Below are 20,678 nucleotides of genomic sequence, written 5' to 3'. Positions count from 1 at the left end.
TGAGGGAATTCCTCACCATTACAGCTGAAAAGTACATGCTGGTCACACCATACATGATGATGAAAATCCGGGCATCAGACAGGTTACTAAAGCAGTAATAGAGGCCAACTACAAAAGAGGGAAAGAAAAGTAAGCAGCTGAGCCTGTACAGAAAATACAAGGGAAAATACCTTCATTATACGACTGGATGGCTTCATACATTTAGCTCAGTGATTCTAGGAATCTATGCTAAAGAAAATTATACCAAGATGTTTACAATAACCAAACAACCACAAATCATCTAGCAGAAGAGATGGTTAATTTCACCATATGTTAAGTATAAAATACATTAAGATACTGCTATAAGAAGTTATAGGTACCTTTCCTCTTCCACATCTTTATACATGTCTACAGATAAAAAAATATTTCTGTAAATCCTAAATTGGCAGAAATTATGTTTGTTTTTCCCCAGGCCTCAGTCATGCCAGGCAAGTGTCCCATCCCTGACAAAGCCCTAGCTCCATGCCTAACCATGATTCTTTATAATTAGGAGTAGAACATTGAATGGTATCATTCACACTCAACAAATAAGTAGATGAATGTTACAGGTTAGCCTGTAATACACAATAGACCACAAATACAAAATAGACCCTATCTTAAAATTAATTAACACTGAAAATGGGTTTTTCATTACAGGTTTTTGAGAATGTAGCCCAGAACAAACTCAAGCTCACAATCCTCCTGCCTCAGGTTCCAAGTACTAAATTATAGACATTCATCACTGCATCTGATTTAAAATGTTAAAGGTAGTAGAACAGGTAGTAAGAACTAGTGCAAATGTACCCGCTTTGCGTATTTTTTTTAACTTATCTCTATTGTTTTTACAATATAAAAATTGTCTTAACTATAAAAACTCAACATAGAGCTTCAATATAGCCAAGAAGAAAACTGGGTAAAAGAGAAAGAAATATGCTATGAGTGCTAAGTATAAGTACCCACATGGGGCAGCTCACAACTGTCTGTAACTCTACCTCCAGAATACTGGACACCCCCTTCTGGTCTCTGCAGGCACCTGCACTCACTCATTCATACATACATACATACATACATACATACATACATACATACATACATAAAAATATTTTTAAATACCTAACAAAAAGTAAGTAAATATTTAAAAAGTAAGGAAGAGGGTAGTTAATATATTTGGAATCAAAGGATGATTCTAATGAAGGTTACTTCAAAATGCAGGACAGACCTGGAAACATGAAGACAAGGAGCTGCAGATCAAAATAGTAAGAGGACCAGGTTGTGGGCTGGTGCTCAGACACAGATGCAATGATGGGGATGTTGTTTTTAGCATAAGAAGGATCCAGCAGTGAGTAGAAACGCCCTGTCCAGGGAGAAATTTTTCCTGCAAGAAAAGGCAATAAATATTTCACATATAGTCCTAAAACAATAAGCTAAAATGCTATGTAATCACAACATTCCAGTTTATTTTATTATTAGTGTGCCTATATAGTGTCTGAGTATGCACAGAAGTGGTAAAGTAACAGGGCAGCTTCTGAGAGCTGGTTCTTGCCTTCCACCTTATTTGAGGCAGGATCTCCTTTATTGTTTCTGCCACACTTCATATTCCAGACTAGCCAGGCGGTGGTGGCGCACGCCTTTAATCCCAGCACTCAGGAGGCAGAGGCAGGCAGATCTCTGTGAGTTCGAGGCCAGCCTGGTCTACAGAGTGAGTGCCATGTCAAGCTCCAAAGCTACACAGAGAAACCCTATTTTGAAAAAAGCAAACAAATAAACCAAACATATTCCAGACTAACTTACCACCAAGCTTCTGAGTGACTGTACTGTCTTAATTAGCCATTCGCCCATAAGTGCAAGACTATGCAAAAAGCACTTTTACCCACAACGTTCCATTTTTATAAAATTCTGAGATAAAAAAGGACTGTTTTTGATTTACCAACATCAGTATTATTTACAGTTTTACTCCTTTCTTTTTAAACTTGAGAGAGTATATTTTCAACAACATAATTTGGCCATATAAAAATTCAAGGGGGAAGTGGGTTCCAGAGAAGCCTACTGAAAAGGAGAATCTTAGGCTTAATCTAGTCAAATTAAGAAATCAAGGTCAACTCTAGAATCTAAGTGAAATAAGTCCTCCATCCTGCTATGAATTAGAAAAATTAAATTAGCCTCTGAGAAGTGTAAATTTAAAAAAAAAAAGGAGAATATCACCTAAATAGCCATGATTTAGTTTCCATAGATTAAGTACCATGACTTAAAGTATGACAAAGAAAAGAACTTCTACAAGCCAACCAATAGGAAAGAAAAAGAAAACTGAAAAAGTGCTGGCAAGGCTAGATAATCCTTTTAGCTCTACAAAGACACTCTGTCATGTTGAATCCAAATGCTGACAAAGAGAATGAATGTTTTAAAGAGTAGGACTTTGGGGCTGAAGAAATGGCTCAGCAGTTAAGAGTCTTTGCTGCTCTTGCAGAGGACATGGGTTCAATTCCCAGCACCCATGTGGTGGCTCACAGCTGTCCACAACTCCAGTTTCAGGGTATTTGATGCCTTCTTCTGGTCTCCTCAGGAACCAGACACACATGTGGTGCACAAACATACATACATGCAGACAAAACACCCATACACATAAAATTAAACTAATCTTTAAGTGTTTGGCTTTAGCGCTTGAAATAAAGACAGAATCTTCTCTGGTGACCGAAGAGTCCATCTTTTTGGTATTTATTCTACATCTGTATCCATGTGTATCTAACTATAAAAGACGTGCTCCCTACCTGTCAGCATGAGGAGTGCTCCCACGGTGAGGAGGACAAAGCCAACCAGGGAGATGACACTTCGGAAAAGAACTTCAAATTGCTGTGGATTCAGTTTGCTGCGCAGGTAATCTACGAAGGCATGGATCTGACAGAGACCAAACACTCCAAAGGCTGCCATGTGTTCTGATGAAAGGACAGGCTAGGGGGAAGTGGGTGATCACATATGGCAATATTAGGAGAAAAAACAAATACAGTTCACCCAACATTGGTACTTTTCTGATCTACTTCAACCCAAGGAATCGAATGAGGTCTCAAGTTCCAAAATGAACAAGGACCAATATAGAAATGGGTTTAATTTACCAAATATATTTTCTAAAGAATGTCTGGAGTCTAACAAAGCACACTATACACCTTCACAATCACATCCTTGCCACCTGCTCCAGTTACTTCCTTAGTGTGAACTGAGTTTTCTCCTAATTCCCTCTCACTAAAACTCATCATTTAAAATTCAATGTCACTTTCATCTCCAAACCTGAGAATCAATGGCTGCTATGTCTCAAGCACCAGTATGACTCCTTTAGTATATAATGACTCTCTTCCACAGACAGTGGTTCTCTAACTCTAGTGGGCATTATAACAAGGGGAATGTTAAAGTGGGTTCTGAGCCCCACCCAGAGTGTCTGATTCAACAGGTCTCTTTTACTGTCTCACTTGGCTTGGTTTGGCTTGATCTGGGTTCTCTGTTCTGATCTGTTCTGTCTGTTGAGACAGAGTTTCATGCACACCAGCCTGGGCTTCAACTTGACTGAAGTCAAGGATGACCTTGAATTCTTAATCCCTCCTCCACAGAATCTGCATTCTAACAAGTGTCCAGACACTATTAATGTCAACACTCCACAAACTTTCCAGAACTACTGAACTGTAGAACACAGACAGCTGTGTAGATTTCTTTCTCCAACTTCCTCAGGGACTAGCACAGCACATGCTCTACATCTTCAAGTGAAGAGCAAATTTCAAATATTAAGTGACTACAAATATTTGCTTATCTCTAAATATGAAAGCTTTACAAAAGAAACCAAACACAAAATGTCCTGCTAACTGTACATAATAACCTGGTTACAAAGCTTATGCTTTGCTTCCTCAAGGACTCACCTAGGCCCCATTAAGATGTTCAGAGTCCACTGCTATTAAATGGGGTCATTTCCACTAAAAGGCTGGAATTTTAAACTTTTCTGAAATTTTAACTTTGATCATTCAAGTCAACCCTGTTAACTGGTCCTCCTCCTCACACAAACCTAAGCATAGAGCCATTAAATTCAAATAGCATGCAGCAAAACTGATGTGTTCTTAGAGGCAGATTCATAACCAACAATTCTGTTGTTTCAGTTAATAAGCAGCAAAAAATAGAAACTGTAATTCATATTCTTCTTAAGAGAATCCAACCTAGTCAATCTAGTTGGAGCTACTTAGAAACATTTGGCTGCAGAAACTCTATAAAGTCTCAGCTTACCTGGAAGCCCACAAAGGAGATCTGCATAGAAAGAATGGTGCCCAGGCAGTAAACAGTACAGTAGGCTACATAGATCCGGTGAGAAAAACGGCCTGTTAGCATTAGCACCAGGACATGAAGAGGGATCAAGTTGATCAGGAACACATAACCTCCCCACGAAGAGACCTGGGAGAAGACAGAAGGATTAGTCCCTTGGAGCAGACTCAGAGCATGCTGACACTGATACAGTAAGATATACCAAGTCACAGTGTTAATCTAGATGCCATACGGTGTCAGACACAATCTCAGTAGAAGCATAAAAACAAAGTCAAGGGACAGATGTAAAATTACATAGAAAAAAATGTATCTTAGAAAAGGAAATTTTTAAGGGGAATATAATAAAAATATGGGACAGCCAACATGTACCCATAGGAAATACAGTAATACAGAATTTGAAAGACTTTATTAGTAGACTGAAAAACAGGGGGTCTAGGGATATAACTCGGTAGAATGCTTTCCTAGCATACAAGAAGCCCTCGGTTCAATCCTAAACATTGTATAATCCAGGCACTGTGGTACACATCTGTAATCCCAGCTCTCAGTGAGTAAAGACAAGGGATCAGAAGGCCATCCTTGGCTACACAGAGTTTGAGGTCAACCTGGGATACATAAGAACCTATCTCAGAAAGAACTTGAGGGCTGGGGAGGGGGAAAAGAAAATTTTTTATTAAAAATATGTAGAGAAGTACTACCTCAGCAGTTAATCAGATACTTAGTATGAGCTCAATCCCTACACCAAAAAAAGAAAGAGACACAGAGAATACATGTATATAGTTACCATGTAGAAATAAGCAAGGGCACACTTGGCAGCCCAGTAGATGGAACCAGTCTTCACTGCCTTGATCCACATGTAGTAAGTAAGCAGCATGCAAAAGATAGCAATTCCTGAAGAAAACAAGATTATTCAGAAGCTGCACTAACACAGGTTAAGAATGCTCTTCTAGGAGCTAGACCTTTAATCCCAGCATTCAGGTGGCAGAGACAGGTGGATATGAGTTTAAAGCTAGCCTGATGTACAGAGCAAAATCCAGGACATCCAGAGCTACACAAAGTAACCCTGTCTCAAAAACAAAATAAAACATAAAACAAAAAAAAAAAAAAAATCACCCTTTTCTAGGGACTAGAAGAGGCTGAGAACAAACACTGCTGCTGCTGAAGAACCAATTCCTAGCACCCACATTTGATGACTCACCACCACCTCTAACACTAGATCTAACTCTTCAGGCACCAGCACTTACAAACATAGAATCAAAAGTAAAATCTTTAATAAAAGAACACAGTTCTGGAACACACTATCTAGACTCACATTTCTAAACTACTATTCACTACAAGTATAATCTTAGGCAAATTATTTTACTTCCCTTTGCCTTTGCTTCCCATAAGGAGTCTGAGAGCCGGCGGTGGTGGCGCACGCCTTTAATCCCAGCACTTGGGAGGCAGAGGCAGGCAGATCTCTGTGAGTTCGAGACCAGCCTGGTCTACAAGAGCTAGTTTCAAAACAGGCTCCAAAACCGGAGCGAAACCCTGTCTCAAAAAAAAAGAAGGAGTCTGAGTATAATTTTCTTCCCCCAGTGCTGAGGATTAGACAAAGGGCATCACGCACGCTAGGTAAATTCTCATCTCCTGAGCTGCACCTCCAGCCCATGGAATCTACAGTAAATATCTACTTATTAAAAACATTGCAAGGGCAAATGCAGTGGAGAAAAAGCACCTGGAATAGTTACTAGAATTCAGGAAGCAACTGGTAAATATTGGCCACAACACTATTTTATTTGGCTGGGCAGTAGTGGCGCACACCTTAATCCCAGAACTGGGGAGGGCAGACGCAGGTGGATCTCTGTGAGTTTGAGGCCAGCTTGGTCTACAGAGCAAGTTCCAGGACAGCCAGGGCTACACCGAGAAACCCTGTCTCAAAATTCCAAAAACAACAACAACAACAAAAACCCCACTACTTTATTTGTAGGCATTAAATTTCCAGCTAGTCTTAAGAATATGCAAGGCTATATGCATGCTAATAAAGGCAGACCTTTTACTCAGAATGGTGCTGTCCTTAACAACTGACTCATAGATGACCTGGAGCTATGCCTCCAAGACAGAACACTGTCTACCATGCCCAACGCCCTCAATTCAACGCACAGCTCTACCACCACCCTGACTACCCAACCCCGGAGGAAAAAAACTGCCTCATGAATTCCCAAATATGGGTCCAGATCAATTTCAACTACTTCCAAAAACCTTTCTTTTGATCCCTAAAACCAAATTAATTTCTGTTTACAAGACATCCCCAAAGGACAATGCTCAAGAGCTTTAACTTTTTGTTATTGTTTGTTTGTGCTAGGCAGCATAGGCAGGCCTGAATGAAATTCACTATGTAGCCAAAGCTAGACTCAAACTTACTATAAAGCCCAGACTGGACTTGAACTCAACATCTTTCATTTTCACTTTGAATGCTAGGATTACAGTAATGTGAACATCAGGCCAGCTTTGAGTTTTTTTAAATTGTTTTTATTTTCTGGAACAATGTCTCATGTAGTCCAGGCTGACCACAAACGTACTGTATAGTCAAGGATGGCCTTGATCTTCCTGCTTAAGTGCCAGGATTACAGGTATATGCAAACCATATTCAACTAGAGTTATTTTTACAAGTCCATTATTATATTCCTTAGCAGATTATAGGACATCTGTCATCTATCCCTTAATTTTTTTTTCAATTTTAGAACAAAATAATCAAATTTATTATCTATCTCTATAATACCTAACATTATGCTCTCCCAATACGTTTCAAAAAAAAAAAAGTCGATAAAAATCACTGTAATTTTAAAGACACTTACAGTAGGAAAATTAAGAACATAATGTTAAAACAACAGTTATATATGAGTGAACAAAGGCCTGTTAAGAAGTTCCCAGCTAGGACTGATGAAACTGCTTGGCTAGGTCAGGTAGCATTTGCTATCAAGTCTGATGACCTCAATCTAATCCCTGAGAATCACATGATAGAAGAGAACTGACAGCTGCAAGTTGTCCTCTGACCTTGACATAAAAGCATGCATGAGCATGAATGTAGATACGCACAGTAAATAGGTATTAATTTTTAAAGTTTTCAGCTACCTCTCTAGGGGAGTATCTTGTCCAAGATTCCTTCCTGCCATTCTCACAAAGTCCAATTTTATTATTGCTAAGCAATAGAGATGAACCTAAATTCAGCACCTTGTGAAATTTCAGTAGATAATAAAGTGAACACACCTCTTTCAGCATTTGCCAGGCTTGGTGGCGCATGCCTTTATTCCCAGCACCTGGGAGGCAGAGACAGGCAGATCTCTGAGTTTGAGGCCAGCCTGGTCTACAAGGCGAGTTGCAGGACAGCCCCTGTCTCAAAAAACAAAAAACAACAACAACAAAAAAAAACCTCTTTCCGCATTCTAAATCTTACCTTCATTATCATAGGAGCCAGCTACAGATCGAGAAATATACCCAGGAACTACAGCAATCATGGCAGCAGCAAGAAGCCCAGCTCCTGCATCCTGGAAAAGCAGAAGTTAACATGGATATGCCTCTAAGAGAACTGAGGACCTACTAATCCATTCTGTTTACAAGGGGCCCAAAAAGCACTCAAAAATTTCCAAGGTCGATATAGGATGCTGGAAATGCACATAGCACAACAAAGCCAAACTTTAGTCAACTCCACATGAGAATACCAAATCTAATACTGAGTACAAATATGCTGAGACAGAGACATCATATGAGCTTCAGGGTATAATGGAAAGGACCTATCATCTCAGCAGATTGAGGCAAGAGGGTTAAAAACCCAAGACCAATCTAGGTAACACAACATGATCCTTTCTAAGGGAAAAAAAAAAAAAAAAACAGGTAATAGGAGAGTAATTAGGGATATAGCTCAGCTGACAGGATAGCTTGAAGCAAGTCTGAAGCCCTAGTATGATCCCTAGCACCACATAAACCATACATGCCTATAATGCCAGCATTAGGGAGACAGTGGGATTAAATAAGAAGATCAGACACTCGGGGGCTGGAGAGATGGCTCAGTGGTTAAGAGCATTGCCTGCTCTTCCAAAGGTCCAGAGTTCAATTCCCAGCAACCACATGGTGGCTCACAACCATCTGTAAAGAGGTCTGGCGCCCTCTTCTGGCCTTCGCGCATACAGACAGAATATTGTATACATAATAAATAAATATTAAAAAAAAAAAAAAAAGAAGAAGATCAGATACTCAAGATTATCCTTGGCTACACAGTGAGTTAAGATCAGCTTCGACTACATAACAGCCTGCCCTCCCAAAATAATAATAATGAAAATAATAACAATCACATGAGCTGTCAAAACCAGAGCCTGCTGGATATGGAGGCACACACCTTTAATCTCAGCACTCAAGAGGCAGAGGCAGAAGCAGATAAATCTGTGTGAGTTTGAGATCAGCCAGGACTATACAGTAAGACTCTGTCTAAGAACAAAATAAATAAAAGTCTATATTTGCATAAGAATGGACTATTTAGCTTTCAAACTTATTAGCCGCCTCCTCTAACAGTGACTGCACATCACAAAAAAAAAACACCACTTCTACAACAAAAGAATAACATTATTTGACTTTATTTTTTTTGTTTTTTTGGTTTTTTTTGTTTTTCGAGACAGGGTTTCTCTGTAGCTTTGGTGCCCATCCCGGAACTAGCTCTTGTAGACCAGGCTGGCCTCGAACTCCCAGAGATCCGCCTGCCTCTGCCTCTGCCTCCCGAGTGCTGGGATTAAAGGCGTGCGCCACCACCGCCCGGCCTACATTATTTGACTTTAAAAGAAAACAAAGAACTGGGCATGACAGCAAACACGTGTAATCCCAGCACTTAGAAAGCGAAGACACAATTCTGAGGCCAGCCTGGGCTCCAGAGGAAAATCCTATCTCAAAAACTCAACAAAAAAAGTGACAATCTACCCAAATTGAGGAGACTGTAAAGTTGAGAGGTTACCAGCCAACCTTTCAGTATTCCCAGCTGCACCTGGCTTCTCAAGCCTTCCTACTAGTTTATCACCTCTCAGGTACCTCCCTAACACTAAAGCCACAGAATAAGAATAGAGTGCAAAGAATCAAGATCAACAAGAAACCTGAAAACCTTAAAAAGGCAAACAGCTGCAAATGAAAATAAAGCGCATATTCTCCACTAATTCGGTTCAACAAATGTCTTTAGTCTCTAGCTCCCCACTATGTAGGAGTTTCCAATTTCCTTCAAAATCTAACAAGTCACCCTAATGGGATGCTCCTTAAGACTAAAGATATTCTAAAGAGGTGGTTTCTCAAACTTTCTAGTGCGACTCTTTAGTACAGTTCCTCATGTGACCAACCATAAATTTTCATTGCAACTTCATAACTGTAATTTCACTACTGTTATAAATCATACTGTAGATATTTTTAGAGACAGAGGTTTGCCAAAAGGTCACAACCAACAGGTTCAGAACCTGTTTTAAAGGAAATATTCCACCCTGCAGAAAGTAAACAACTCAAAACCTTCAGGAAGTTCCTAAAACAAACCAGACTGACTAGCCCCTGGCTCCCCGTTTTATACAAACAGTAAGAACTGCTCAGAGACAAGTAGAGCAGCCTAGAAGAGTCTCAGACCTGCCAAGCTGCATGTAAGAGGCCCAAACAAACCAAAGCTGCTTGGAAGAGACACATTATCCAATCTGTCAAGCTGCTTGCAAGCCCTACAGTAAGCTCTGGCATTCCAGCTTTTGTGAGATTTTGGAGGTATCCTTACCTTGGTCTGTCTTTGGTTCCATATCTGGGGTGAGTAGGTGTTTGTACAGCTCCCCTGTAAGTGTCACAACACTCCCTGACCTTCTAAGACTCTAGACTCCTCCAAGCCTCCAGCATCTACTACAGGTTCAACAACATTCACTCCCAAGCTTCCTGTCACTCAAATTCTTTACCTTGAGCTCTTTGGTAAGGTGGTATGTAACGATGGTGGTGAAGGAGGAGAAGAGAGGGGCCAAGAAAACACAGACGTTCCGAATGTCAATGGTGATATGGAAAAAATGGAGTACGTGGTAGATTGCAGCAGAGGTGATCATTAAGCCTGAAACAGGAAAAAGTAATCCCATTAGGTTGTTCTGGTAAGAAAATAAGAAGAAAAGGGTCAATCCAAATTTCACTAAAGTAACAGCACAGGTTTTGACAAACCACTAGAAATACTATCATAGCAACTGTACTAAGTGTCTACATTTCTGTTAAGGATTCTATTCAGAATGTATAAGACATCCTCCCCTCCCCACATCTCCACTATCGCACACATGTTCTCCATAAGATCCACTTTGGGAATCTATAATCAGAATGAAATTACAAGTATTCTGAAATGAAGCCTGCAGAAATAAAGCTGTTTCACAGCATATAAACACAACACTGTCCTTACAAACAACAAATTCTGTCCCCCTCACCTGGATAAATTGTTCCTCCAATGATTCGACCCAAGGGGTACCAGGCCCGGTCATCAAACCAGTTATGAAATTTATAAAACCCTTCCTCAGCCAGAAACCGGGTCGTCCGATAATTAAAGTACCTAGAACAAGAAAGCAAGCACCATGTCCCCGGAATCTCTGTGCTCAAATATGTTTTACTTACAAAGAGCTTGTTTTTTAGATTATGCTACTAAAGAATACAGCAGTGTGTGAATAAATGTTATGAAAATCATTTATATTAGCTTAAGTCTCTATTTCTGTTCAACACCTGTATCAATTAAAGCAGTGCTTTTCTGTAGGAAATGAACTTGAAGTCTAATGTCCATACAAAGCATTCAAACAGGTTACTTCAGCAGGCTAGCTTGTGGTAGATAATAAAGTCAGCAAAAAAATTCAAGCACCCAGAAGACAAGACCTCTGATGCATGAGATTTGGCCCTTTTCAAGTGGTGAGAATATATTTTGTTCCTCTACCACACACAAGAGCACATGGATACTTCTTAAGTAATGAACATCTAGGGGCTGGAGAGATGGCTCAGAAGTTAAGAGCATTGTCTGCTCTTCCAAAGGTCCTGAGTTCAATTCCCAGCAACCACATGGTGGCTCACAACCATCTGTAATGAGGTCTGGTGCCCTCTTCTGGCCTGCAGGCATACACACAGACAGAATATTGTATACATAATAAACAAATATTTTTTAAAAAAAGTAATGAACATCTATAAAGATATTGGTATAACAGCATATGTAAGATGAGAAAAAATTTAACCCACATGATAACAAGAACTTCCTAATGAGTGTTTAAACTTCTAACAAGATTCATTCATGTTATTTCAAATGTCTGAACACCACCTACACTGAAGCAAACATACATTACATTACAAAGTACTGGATAAGAAATGTTAAGAAGCCGGGCGGTGGTGGCGCACACCTTTAATCCCAGCACTCGGGAGGCAGAGGCAGGCGGGTCTCTGTGAGTTCGAGGCCAGCCTGGTCTACAAGAGCTAGTTACAAGACAGGAACCAAAAGCTACGGAGAAACCCTGTCTTGAAAATCAAAAAAAAAAAAAAAAAAAAAAAGAAATGTTAAGAACTATACATGGAAAAACAGTTTTTTAGAACCAGGCTGTGTAAGCATTTCCCGAAATTAAAAGGAAGAGGATGTGGAGCAAAACCAAATAAATAAATGGGGTCTCCAACTATGGATGATGACTTTCCAGCCCACCTTCCTAGCCCTATTTTTCTCCTTGGTCAAGTTTTGATAGCTGAGGTGAGAGAAGCAGCAGATGGCATAAAGCTCTGTCTTCTGTTCCTCACAGAGAAGTGTTATTTTGGTAATTGTCAGAGATACAGAAAAGATGAGAGTTCTAGAAGGCAGTCAGCATGTATCGTAATCATGTCCACTACCTACCAGTAGGAGGCAGACTAAGAAAGAGGAAGTCTAAATTAGTGGATTAGGGTCAAACCCTTCGGGATGATTCTTCCTTAGAAAAGGAATAGTCAAATCATTTGTACACTGTCTTACAGTTCTACTAGAAACAGACCCTTTGTTTTCCCTGATTAGCTCACCTCAATATTCGCCTATCTGGAGGGTCTAAGAATGAAGCTGTTTGATGAAGAAACAAAAGAAGGTTGTGGGCATGGTGGCATATACCTGTAACTCCAGCACTTGGGAGATGGAGGCAAAAGTATCAGGAATACAAAGTCATCATCGGCCAGCTACAGAGCAGATTAGAAGCTATCCTGTACTACAAAAAAACCTCTCTCAAAAAATAAATAAAAAATAAAAATAAATAAAAATATTAAGGTTGTGCTTTCATTTCTGTTGCTATGATAAAATAGCACCATGACCAAAAAAAAAAAAAGAGGTTTGAAGAAGGAAGAAGTAAAGAAATGACTTAATTATATTTTAATTTTTTTATTGCAAAACAAAAAAAAAGTAATGTACTTAGATTAACACAAAAACAACATAAGGAAAAGGCAAGTATTTGTCTTACAATTCTAGGTTACAGTCCATGCTAGCAGAGAAGTTGAAACAGCTGGTCACATTCATAGTCAGCAGAGAAATAAATGAATTCATACAGGCCAGCCTGCCTGCCAGCCAACCAGCCAGCCAGCCAGCCAACCTGCCTGCCTGCTCCTAGCTATCTTCCTCTTAAACTGTTCAGAACACTTGCCTAAGGAATGACTCCTCTTACAAAGGGGCTGAGTCTTCCTCCTTAACGACAAGACAATCCCCACAAATACGCCCACAAGCCAACCTGACCTAGACAGTTCACCGAGACTATCTCCCCAGGCCTGGTGTGGTGGCACACACTTTTTAGTTCCAGTGCTTAGGAAGCAGGAGGCAAGCAGATCTCTGAGTTTCAAGGCTAGCCTGGCCTACATACAGAGCTCCAGGACAGACAGGGTACAAAGAAAGACCCTGTCTCAAAAACACACACACACAACAAAAGCCTCTTTTCTCAGGTGATTCTAGAGTGAAGTTGACATTCAAAGCTAACTAGCAGAGTAAATCTTCTCACTTATGAGAAAAAAATGGAAAGTGGTTTCAGGGCTCCCCCCAAAAAATATATGTAATACCTCCAAATTCTTTAAAATAGCTACACGAAACAAAATGACAAGTCTGTAAACCAAGTACAGGCCTGAACTCTTAAAGCAGTGTTACCAAATATGAATGCACTGTTTTTAAGAATTCAGTAACTCAGCTGGGCGATGGTGATGCACACCTTTAATCCCAGCACTTGGGAGGCAGAGGCAGGCGGATCTCTGTGAGTTCGAGGTCAGCCTGGTCTACAAGAGCTAGTTCCAGGACAGGCTCCATAGCCACAGAGAAAACCTGTCTTGAAAAAGCAAAAAAAAAAAAAAGAATTCAGTAACTCAAGAATCTATGACTCTGGTTTCTACATTTTTTCATAAGCCTCAACTTTAGTCAACACTGGCAACGACACAGTCTGTGAAATAAGACAAATGCACATTCAAATCTAGGTTCCCACCTAGTAAATGTGTAACTTTGGACACTTTCTTCTCTTAAACAGAAAACAAAAAAAAAAATTTTAACAAAAAAAAAAAAAAAACTGTACCTGTATCTCAAAAGATAAAAAGAAAGGCACTTAGAAAATGTTAGGTTTAAAAACCAAAAACAAGTTTTATTTCTTTAGGGGAATGGGGGAGGTGGTGTCTCACCATATGTGTGTAAGGAGAAGAGAATTAACTCTTCCCGTCCACAGTGTGAGTTCTGGGGGGGTCTAACTCAATCCTAACAGCGTGCCTTTACCCACTGGGCCATATCACTGCCCCATTTCAGGGTTTATTGAAACACAGTCTTCCTACGTAGTCATAGATGGCCTAGTACTTACTACGTGCCCAGAGCTCTTTCAACTTTCCACAATCCTCTTGCCTCTTGGCTCCTAGAGTACTGAGGTTATGGGCATGCACCAGCACACCCAGCTAATGGTACTAGTACTACTGAGGGTTTCACCATGTCTTTTTCAATCTAATATTAGACTTTTTATTATGTGTTTATGTACATGACTGAGGATGTCAGAGGCCTCAGGTGCCCTGAAGCTGGAGTTCCAAGTGGTAGTGAGCCATCTGACGGGGGGCTGGGCAGTAAACTTGGATCCTCTGCAAAAGCAGTATGCACGCTTAACCACAGAGCCATCTCTCCAGCCCCATGTTGTTTTTTGTTTGGTTTGGTGTTTTTGGTTTGGTTGGTTTGTTTGTTTTTGTTTTTTGAGATAGGATCTCACTCACTATATAATCTTGTAGGCTTAGCTAGCCTAGAACCCATTACATAAACCAGGCTGGTCTTGAACTCACAGAAATCCATCTGCTGGAATTAAAGAAATATGTCACCATGCCCAGATTTGTTTTTTATTCTTAATTTATTTTGATTTTTCCAATACCTTTTAGGTATAAGCACACTATACAGTCCAAGATTATAGGCATTTGCCACAATACCCAGTGTTCATAGCTTTAATATTTTTAATGCCTTTAACAATAAGCCCAATTTCTACTATATAAATAAGTAGAAAAAGAAATTATGACCTCAAGCTCATGGCTTGTTGCTGTGGGACAATGGCCTATACCCTGTCAATTGTATTTTAATAAAACGCTGATTGGCCAGTAGCCAGGCAGAAAGTACAGGTGGGGAGACAAGACCAGGAGAATTCTGGGAAGAGGAAAGATTCAGTCTGCAGTTGTCACCCAGCCACAGAGGAGGCAAGATAAGAGGTCCTGGCTGATATAAGGTACCAAGCCACGAGGCTAGCACAGACAAGAATAATGGGTTAATGTACAGGCCAACGAGTTTATAATTGGTGTAGACCTCTGTGCGTTTCTTTGGGACTCAACAATGCGGGACCGGGTAGTACAAAAAACTCAATCACCAGCTTGTGATATTCTTTATAGTTTTTAATGTATTCCAGAACCCTTTCCCTTAATGCACATTCCTGCTCCTGATCAAAATGGAAAGCCAGGTTTCTCTTAGCCTAGTCAGACCTCAAGCAAGCAGGCATAACAACAGTCTATTGCATTTTTTGAGCTGACAAGACTCACTTGGAAAACTTGGAGTCTTCCTTTAAATGTACTGAAAATACACCTTCATTACTGATAACTGATTAGAATTTAAACACATATAAAACCCACAAATTTCAACACCCCCTGAAGGACATATCAGAGCAAAGGTACTCACGGATCAAACTCATGAATAACGCTTTCAAATCTCAGGACAGCAAAGAGACGAGTAGAAAATGCTGCAAAATCCAGTGAATGAATATTTTAGTTGGTCACATCCCATTAAAGAACAACAGAAGATAAACAGCGGCACTATGAAGAAGCTAAAATTATCTAGCACTGCAGTCACACAGAGGGCAGAAGAGCTCTTTTTTTCTAATTTTTATGATTTATTTAACTTTATTTTATGTGCATTGGTGTGAAGGTGTCAGATCCCCTGCAACTGGATCTTCAGACAGTTGTGAGCTGCCATGTGGGTGCTGGGAATTGAACCTGGGTCCTCTGGAAGAGCAGTCAGTGCTCTTAACCACTGGGCCATCTCTCCAGCCCCCAGAATAGTTCTTAAATGAAGTCTCCATCCATTTCTCCCCACCTAGAAGGAACAAGTCTGACGAAACTATCTACATTTTTTTTCACTTAAATGGGATACATTTAATTATGTGTTGTATTATACAAAGCCTGTACAATCACATACACCTAATGCCAAATTTGGCCATCTTTTACATATACTGACCCCTTTTGCATATACACCCCCCCCCTTACTTTAATCTTGGACCAAAAAAAGAGATATGTCAAGAAAGGATATACTTGTTACTCATGAAGAGCTGGGAAAGGCTTTCAGAACTACTAAGGAGCTTAGATGGCAGCCCTCAGGAAGCTGAGGGAGTTGAGGCCCATCTGGGTAGAGAGCAAACTCCACGTCAAAGTTACTTTTCCTGCTGTTGTGATCCATACCCTGACAAAACAGTGGAAGGGAGAATAGGTCTCTTTAGGCTCTGTAGTTCAAGGGTGAGAGCACTATGAGCACAGAGGGCGGGGCAGAGCCCAGGGCAACACATCCTGCTGCATTCAATCAGGAAGAGGCCACTTAGTGTTCTTCCCACTTTCTCCTTTTAATTCAGTTCAAGACCCCTGTCTACAGAAGGGCGTCATCCTTCCAACCCCAATAAACCCTAACCCATATAATGCCTGACCGCATTGCCCTGGGCTGTCTCCTAGCGGATTCTAGATCCTGTCAAGTTGGCGATATTAACCATCACAGGCACATAGTTGAAGATAGTTTTTTTACAAAATTCAACACCCAACAGCTCCCACTTCCTTTCAGCCAGTGAGAATACTAAAACCTAAAGAGCTTGCTTCCTGCTGTTCCTATGATCAACAGACCTAAGTTTTATATTTCTTGAGTTGGTATTCTACCAACAAGAAATGGTAAAAAGAACAGCAATCTGCTAAAAGAATAAGTCATGTTTATAAAATCCATTTTTAATTTTTTTCATCATTCCAACTCTAAAGAGAAGCACACACAGACTCACACAGCACAGCAGCCATCGACAGGATGAGAAGCTTCAGAAGTGTGTCCTGCTTCTCATAGGACAACCGCAAAAATCCAAGCTTAGTCATCTTGACATCAACGGGTGGTAATTGACGATATTCAAATAGCTAAAATGAGAAAAGTCAAGAACAAAGATATTAAGTACCCTGTATTTACTTAAGTTTACTTTAATCTTTTATGGTGGGAAAGAACCATAAAGGACAGATGAGCTCCAAAAACACCAGAGAAATTAGAGCTAATATTACTACCCAAGCTTTGACTAAAGATTAATGTACTAGCAAGAAAGCAAATACTATTAGGTTTATGTGTCAAGACTAAATAGGTAGGAGCAGGCTTGGTGGCACAAGTCTTTAATCCCAGCACTCAGGAGGCAGAGGCAGGCCCGTATGATCTACACACCCAAGTTGTAGGCCAGTCAGGGTTACCTGGTAACCTAGTGATGCTGTCTCCCCTGCCAAAAATGACTAAAAATGAGTAATCATACTACTCAATATGTCTATAAGCCCAGACTCAATCCCTACTCAAGAGACTGAGGCAGAAGGATCAAAAGCTCCAGACCAGACTAACCAATTTAGTGAGTCTATCTCAAAACATAAATCTTTAAAAGGGTTTCCCATGTAATTCAACAACATGGCATTTGCCCAAAAGGCAAAAATGCCTCGGGTTTCCATGTTCTGTAAAAAAAAAAGAATTCTACCCATAATCCTGTTTCTACTTCCACAGCTACAAAGTACACAGCACAACTGCCAAAAGTATGACATGAGAATCAAGCAGAAAAGGGGAAAAAGGGGGGCAGAAGCATGAAAAAAATAAAAAGATGGAAAAGCCAAACAAAAAGTTTTTTTTTAAGAGAAAAAAAAAGCATTCGTGAAAATGAGTGATGGGGGCGGGGGCACACCACAGGTATGCTTAGCTTGTGTCCATACTCCCAACACTGTGATGCTGAGGATCGTTGTGCAATTGAGTTCAGCCTGGATACAAAGTTAAGTTCTAGGTCAGTCTGGGTTAGAATGAGAACCTGTCACTAAAAGAGTAAGGGGTGGGACTGGAGCTGAGGGAAGTAGGGAAGGTGGAGACCAACGCGACCTACAGAAGTGAAAGTAGAAAAACTAGAAGTCATCACTGATTGGACAAGATTTCCAGCCTTAAAGTAAGCCTCAACTGACTGGCTACAAATGCCTCCAAGCTTTTTTCTATTCCAAATCCCAGTGTGGATGCTTCCTCGCCAACTAAAGTACAGGCTGATCACGAATACAAGTGCAAGCCGTGCACTCAAGAAGAAGCATCCTCAGTGCACTGTCTTTCCATCTTCCTAATGCACACTCTATTGCTCAGATCTTGTTTCCCTGTCTGACAACCGTGTTTCAAGGCCTCTCTGTGACGACCCTGATGATTTAAACAACTCAGGGACAGCTCAGAGCACCAGGTAATAATCTAGAGGAAAAATATAATTTTTTTTTCTTCTGAACCAGAATAAAATGTGGAAGCGGTAGTAAAGGAAACAATCTAAAGGCAGTTCAGGATGGTACTTAGGTATAGACAATAGTTGTGTTAAGGACTAAGGGACAAAGAATGCAACAACAGAGAATATCTTTAGCACTGTTGAGAACTATGGTGAGGGGGTAGGAAAACTGCATTACTTGTTCCTTTTTTATTGGAGGAAAAAAAAATGTTAGGAAAGGGTAACACCGGACTATCTGGAAAATACGAAGAATCACAATGCGAAGTCAAGCATCTTTTCTTTAATTAACTGTCCCAGAAGAGCAGTTTGGGCTAGTGTGTTTAACCATAATTCCAAAGGGAAGGCTTTCCCTTAACTATCTCCAGGGAGTGAACAACTCTAGTCCCATCTCTTGGGCTTGTATCTGTTCTCCCGAGATAGTTGAAACGGAAACAAAACACCTCGGAGCTGACAAGGATCCACACACCTGCCAAGTCAGCAGAGGAAGCGAGAGCGCTAAAACCTGGACTTGAAGACCGAGTAAAGGCAGCTAGCCATTCAAAGCCGAGTACTGAGAGTTTTCATCCTGTTCCCTGGTAATTTCCACACGCCGACAGGGCACAGAAAGGGGAAAAACGCTTTTCGTATCCGCCCAGCATCTCTCTGCTTCGCAGCCGTGCATGCAAGCCTTGACATCCTGACCCACCCCAGCTCTGGGTTCCAGGGCTGCAGCCTCGGCGGCCCGGTTTTCCTACACGCGTTTCCACGGCCTCCTGCACCCTCTGACCGAGCTGACCCCCCCAGACCCCGACCCCAACATCTCAGCACGCTCCGCAAGGCCCCTCCAAGCCAGCCCCTTAGATTTCATGTCCCACGCCCACGCTGCCGGAGCTCAGCGCCCTGCCGAGACCCCTCCTCTGACGGTCCGGTGCTCCGGTGCCCTGAGGTCCCTCCCCACACCACCCTACACGCCCCCTCCTCTGCAAGGCCGCGGACAGGCTCTGCTCCCCACCGTTACAGGCCGGCCTGCAGCGCCTCGTCCGGGCCCGCCATCACCCTGCACTGCGCCTGCCGCTAATCTTCCAGCACTGCCCTAGGCCCTCCTCACCCGGCGGATGCTCTTCAGGAATCCACTCGGCTCCCCCTGCCATCCGTTCAGTGGCGCATCCAACCCTGACAGCAGTCAAGGCCCGCCTCCCTGCTCGCTCCGCATTGGCTGGGCCAGGCCGATGACTACTTCACGGGGAGCGATAGGATGACCATCCTGTCTGTCATTCCGAAGGCGTAGACCAAGCCGGACTTCCATTCTCTGAGTGGTCAAGCTAGCTATCACTCAGCCAATTTAGAGGCGTGACTATAAGAGCCCGCCGAGCTGTGATAGGCCGGCGCCGGGGAGCGGACGGCGCGGAAAGAGCGTGCTCTGAGCAGTTTGGTTGAGAACCGAGGAGTGACGTGTCGGTCTGCGGACTAAGCAGGGTTTGCAGTGGGAAGGAGCGGCCGCCGTACCCCCAGCCACATGACCAGAAGCGGAAATACGCAGCGAAAGCGCCACTCGCTCCACGTCCGGAGAGGTTGAATTGCGGAGCCGCTTGGTTTTAAGGTAGAAATGGCCCGTTACCTAGTAAACGGTTCAAGGAGAGGAGAGAAGACTTCCCTACCTGTTGTGAAGACTCGCAGGCTTGAGCCCCAGATCCCGGCTTTGTCTGCTAATAAGCCCAGGAATGGTTTTTGACTCTGTTCTAGTAACTTCGATAGAGGCTTTTCTCTGTCTTCAGGCCTGGCTCTGTGAAAGTCCCTACTAGGCTTAAAGGTCTGTTAGAACCGCCCGTGCCGCTGAGCCAGCGATGGCCTGCAGAAATCATTGCAAACCCTGCAGCGGCTCTTGGCAATCAGCGGGCAGCCTTGCTTTGTAGGTTTGACCCTTCGCCGGCTCAAACGTGCGAGAGTGAGCAGCTTTCTTTCCTCCCCGACCCTCCGAGAACGTTGCTGAGCGCAGTTTCAGCAGCCAAAAGCCTATCTTTCCGATATAAACATATATACATGGATGTACGAGCATGTCCACATCTTACATGCCTCAGACCGAAGGCTACCCAAAAGATCAGATCATCCGGACACCGTTCACATTTAGTGCCAGTGACGCTCGCTGGCTTTTCTTTTACTCTCCAATGACGGGAACCATCAAGCAACGTATTGAAGTCAGTGCTTTGCACTACTGTTTCCTCAAAGTTCTCATGACCAGTTTTACCCAACTCCGTAGCTCTCTTTTGTTTTTATGGTAAATATTTCATCCAGTTTTATTTTAGCAAGAACAACAGTAAAGCACATATTTGTGATGGCGACATTCCTAAATTAGCCTGAGGCAGGAAGAGCTGAATTCCAGGCATCTTTTCCGATGGAGAT

General features: G+C 41.8%; 1 protein-coding gene across 3 annotated transcripts in view; it reads right to left on the bottom strand.

The window, feature by feature from the left end:
• Positions 1-19,470, bottom strand: part of Stt3a (STT3 oligosaccharyltransferase complex catalytic subunit A) — a 32,409-nt gene extending 12,939 nt beyond the window's left edge. The window contains exons 1-11 of one of the 3 annotated variants that reach the window (XM_075966375.1): positions 19,387-19,470; positions 16,818-16,944; positions 15,464-15,524; positions 10,752-10,873; positions 10,248-10,393; positions 7,745-7,835; positions 5,093-5,199; positions 4,276-4,440; positions 2,784-2,964; positions 1,238-1,393; positions 17-108 (exon numbers count right to left, since the gene is read on the bottom strand). In XM_075966375.1, coding sequence (XP_075822490.1) covers positions 17-108; positions 1,238-1,393; positions 2,784-2,964; positions 4,276-4,440; positions 5,093-5,199; positions 7,745-7,835; positions 10,248-10,393; positions 10,752-10,873; positions 15,464-15,524; positions 16,818-16,905 — 1,209 coding nt within the window. In that variant the 5' untranslated portion in view covers positions 16,906-16,944; positions 19,387-19,470. Of the gene's footprint in view, positions 1-16; positions 109-1,237; positions 1,394-2,783; positions 2,965-4,275; positions 4,441-5,092; positions 5,200-7,744; positions 7,836-10,247; positions 10,394-10,751; positions 10,874-15,463; positions 15,525-16,817; positions 16,945-18,765; positions 18,785-19,290 lie in introns of those variants that run through there. The other 2 variants (XM_075966376.1, XM_075966377.1) reach the window with 2 other exon arrangements.
• Between the last annotated feature and the right edge of the window lie 1,208 nt (positions 19,471-20,678).

This window comes from Microtus pennsylvanicus, chromosome 3 (genome assembly GCF_037038515.1).
Source record: "Microtus pennsylvanicus isolate mMicPen1 chromosome 3, mMicPen1.hap1, whole genome shotgun sequence".
NCBI classification, from domain to species: domain Eukaryota; kingdom Metazoa; phylum Chordata; class Mammalia; order Rodentia; family Cricetidae; genus Microtus; species Microtus pennsylvanicus.
The sequence above is the reverse complement of the archived record's forward strand: the minus strand, read 5'-3'. Positions and strand labels throughout refer to the sequence as shown.